At 35.6% G+C, this 3,383-nt stretch overlaps 1 protein-coding gene across 1 annotated transcript in view; it reads left to right on the top strand.

Annotated features, from left to right (window-relative positions):
- The window catches only part of Hmgn5 (high mobility group nucleosome binding domain 5), an 8,486-nt gene extending 6,147 nt beyond the window's left edge, over positions 1-2,339 (top strand). Inside the window, exon 6 of the mRNA XM_031366964.1 lies at positions 906-2,339. Coding sequence (XP_031222824.1) covers positions 906-1,769 — 864 coding nt within the window. The 3' untranslated portion in view covers positions 1,770-2,339. The remainder of the gene's footprint in view (positions 1-905) is intronic.
- Positions 2,340-3,383: the final 1,044 nt, after the last annotated feature.

Raw genomic sequence — 3,383 nt, 5'->3', positions numbered from 1 at the left:
AAAACAACAAAAACAAACAAACAAACAAGCAAAAACAAGCAAATATAAATTGTGCTTAGTGGTACATGGCTGCTACCCCAGTGTCTTAGGGTTTTATTGCTGTGAAAAGACACCATGACCATACCAACTCATAAAGGAAAACATTTAATTGGGCCTGGCTTACAATTCCAGAGGTTTAGTCCATTATCTTCATGGCAGGAACATGGTAGCATGCAGGCAGATGTGGTACTGGAGTAGTAGCTGAGAGTTCTACATCTAGATTTGCAGGCAGTAGGAAGAGAGACTGACACTGTGCCTGGCTTGTGCTTCTTAAACCTCAAATCCCACTCCTACTGGCCACCACAAGGCCATACCTCCTTCAACAAGGCCACACCTAATCCTCCTCAGGTAGTGCCACTCTATGATGATTAAACATTCAAATATATGAGCCTACCGTGGCCATTCATACTCAAACCAACACAGACAATATTTGGTAGGTGGAAACCAGAAAAATCACTGTCTGTTTAAGGCCAACCTGGGCAAGATCTTGTCTCATAAGAACAGAAGGAAAAAACAAACCAGCACTATTTTTCCGAAGACTTTATCTCCGCATATTTACTTACTGAGAATTTATGACAGAGAATAAACAATCTTTGTTTATTTACTTTGTTTCATCAGATTTGTAATGAAAAGTATATCGAGAAGCTTTACTGAAGTTATGGTTGCAGACATCTATTTGTAGTGCTTTGTATCAAGATACTATATTTGTGTATTGTTTGGAATATTTTCCTTATATAGGAAAACTACTTTCTGGCAAGCGAAATATAAGAAGGCTTTTCATGAAACAACTATAATCAATCTAATCTAAACATTCAAGAGAGAAAACAGCTCTAAATTTACAATCTTTTTCCTCTCATTATCTCTAGGTACCCATTCCTAAAGCTGAGGAAGTAAAAGAACAGATAAATGAAGACACTAAAGAAGATAGAGGAGAAAAGAAAGAAGCAGTGGCAACAGAAAGCAAAGAGGATGAGATAGAAGCAAACATTCAAGATGTGGAGAAAGACAAAGATGGAAAAGAGGATGAAGATACAGGTGAGAAAGTGGAAGACAGAAAATCAGAAGAAGAAGGCCTAAAAGAGAAACCAGGTGCAGCCGAAAGTGAAGATGCAAAGGAGGCCAAAGAAGATGAAGACAAAGGAGAAGATGGTGAAGAAGAAGGTGATGGGAAGAAGGAAGAAGAGAAAGATGACAAAGAGGGGCACGCTGAAACAGAGGAAGAAGTAAAAGAACAGAACAAGGAAACTGAGGGGGAGGATGGGAAATTCAAAGAAGAAGAAAACAAGGAAGATGGAAAGGAAGATCTGCATGAGGAAGATGGAAAGGAAGGTCAGTGTGAGGAAGATAGAGAGGAAAATCAGCATGAGGAAGATGGAAAGGAAGATCTGCATGAGGAAGATGGGAAGGAAGGTCAGTGTGGGGAAGATGGGAAGGAAGATCTGCATGAGGAAGATGGGAAGGAAAATCTGCATGAGGAAGATGGGAAGGAAGATCTGCATGAGGAAGATGGGAAGGAAGGTCAGCGTGGGGAAGATGGGAAGGAAGATCTGCATGAGGAAGATGGGAAGGAGAAGGGTGATAAAAAAGAGGAGGATAGAAAGGAGGAAGAAGAGCAAGAGGTTACTGCAGGTGAAGGGAACGATGAAATCAAGAAGGAGGCAGAAGAAGAAGCTGAAAACAAAAACTTCAAACAAGATGGAGAGAAAGAGGAACCTCTGAGTATTGTCTAAAACTGCCCTCTGTGAGATCATAATTCAGTAACATACCTTCCTGTTGTAATGTTAATAGAGATAAATATTTTTATCAGATATTTTATAAACATTGCTTTTCTTTAGCATCATTCAATCTTGGATCATCATCATACCAGTTATTAGTTGCAAAATGCTTAACATGACACCTTTATACATTTTGTGATTATAGTAGTGCAAAATATAAAATGTATACTTGCAACTTTGTGAATTTCATTGTGTGTAAGTTATGTATTAAATCGTTGAGTTTCAATTTTATTCTTATACGTGGTAATTTTGCAGAGTAGGAGAATTCCAAAAGAAAGAGTTTGGCACAATTTTGCTGTAGTTATCTAGGTTGCTTTTATAAAGAAGGTCAACTATTTTCAGGTAATGCTAAGAGTTAGAATTGCCATTACCAAACACAACTGTATTAGTAACTTGGAGGGAATACAAAATTTTAATTTCATTTTTGAAGAAATTTGAATGTTTATTTCAGGAGGGCAGTTTTGAGTATATGTGAATGCATAAAGTTTTGCTGGATTTATCATAATAAAAGAGTTCCACAAAGATGATTATGGTTTGTAATATTTCAAAAACTGTAGTTTAATGGAATATTAATATCCTTGATTTTTCTCCCATTTGGTGTTCAGGAAAGTATTTGAGGGTTTTTTTCATTGAAATATAATTATAAAGTATAAAATTCAATGTTTTAATCATTTTAAAATATGCTGTGTATTGGTTTAGGTATCTTCATTAATCCATTTTTATAACTTAAGGATATTCCATTCACTCAAAGCACATTTTATTTTTCATGAATATTCATATTGTTTTTAATAGTAACAGTTACAAATCTGCAGTGAACATGCACTAGTTTTTGTGTTACTGCATAATCAGTGGTGTCTTTTGACATGTAGTAGGTTTTTTTAATTGATGATGATCAGTGCATATGATTCTCATATAATTTACATACCAAAGCACATTACAAAAGTACCATGCTTTTCTAAGATGTAAGAGTTGGAGGCAGAGGCATAAGGATAAAGAGTTCAATGGACATTATTATTATACAAGAACAGAAAATACTGCCAAAACATCCCACATGAATTTGTTGCCTTAAATCTTTTCTGTTGTCAATAGTCAGAGAGTAGCACTGTCAGTTTTCTCTCTATACATAAGTTTTCTTTTCATGTGAAATCCTGTCCTCTATGCAAAGTAGCCAACTTTACCTTATAAAGTGTGTAACACATTTACATCACAAGAACAGGGAATGCAACAGTAGAGTTATTCTTCCATACTATTACGCTCAAGTAAACTTTCTTCCATAGGCCTTATTTCATTTATAGAGCTCATATTCTTTACACCACAAAAATTTTGTTTCATATAATTTTTTTCTAAGTCTCAATAGTATCAAAATGGAAAAGAGTTAGAGTTGAAGGAGCCCTAACTGATTCACAGACAAGGTTTCATTGGAGGTGAAGGTAAAAATGTGATACATTTCTATAGTAAAGTGGTCTTATCTAAAGATGTGGAGAAATAGCCAGAGTATAAAAAGGCACTCTATAGGGCTTGCCATAGAAAACAATTATTCAGGACGTCCATGTAACATTTCCTTAGTAA

This window comes from Mastomys coucha, chromosome X, assembly GCF_008632895.1.
Source record: "Mastomys coucha isolate ucsf_1 chromosome X, UCSF_Mcou_1, whole genome shotgun sequence".
NCBI classification, from domain to species: Eukaryota; Metazoa; Chordata; class Mammalia; order Rodentia; family Muridae; genus Mastomys; species Mastomys coucha.
This window is presented reverse-complemented; position numbering and strand designations above follow the sequence as displayed.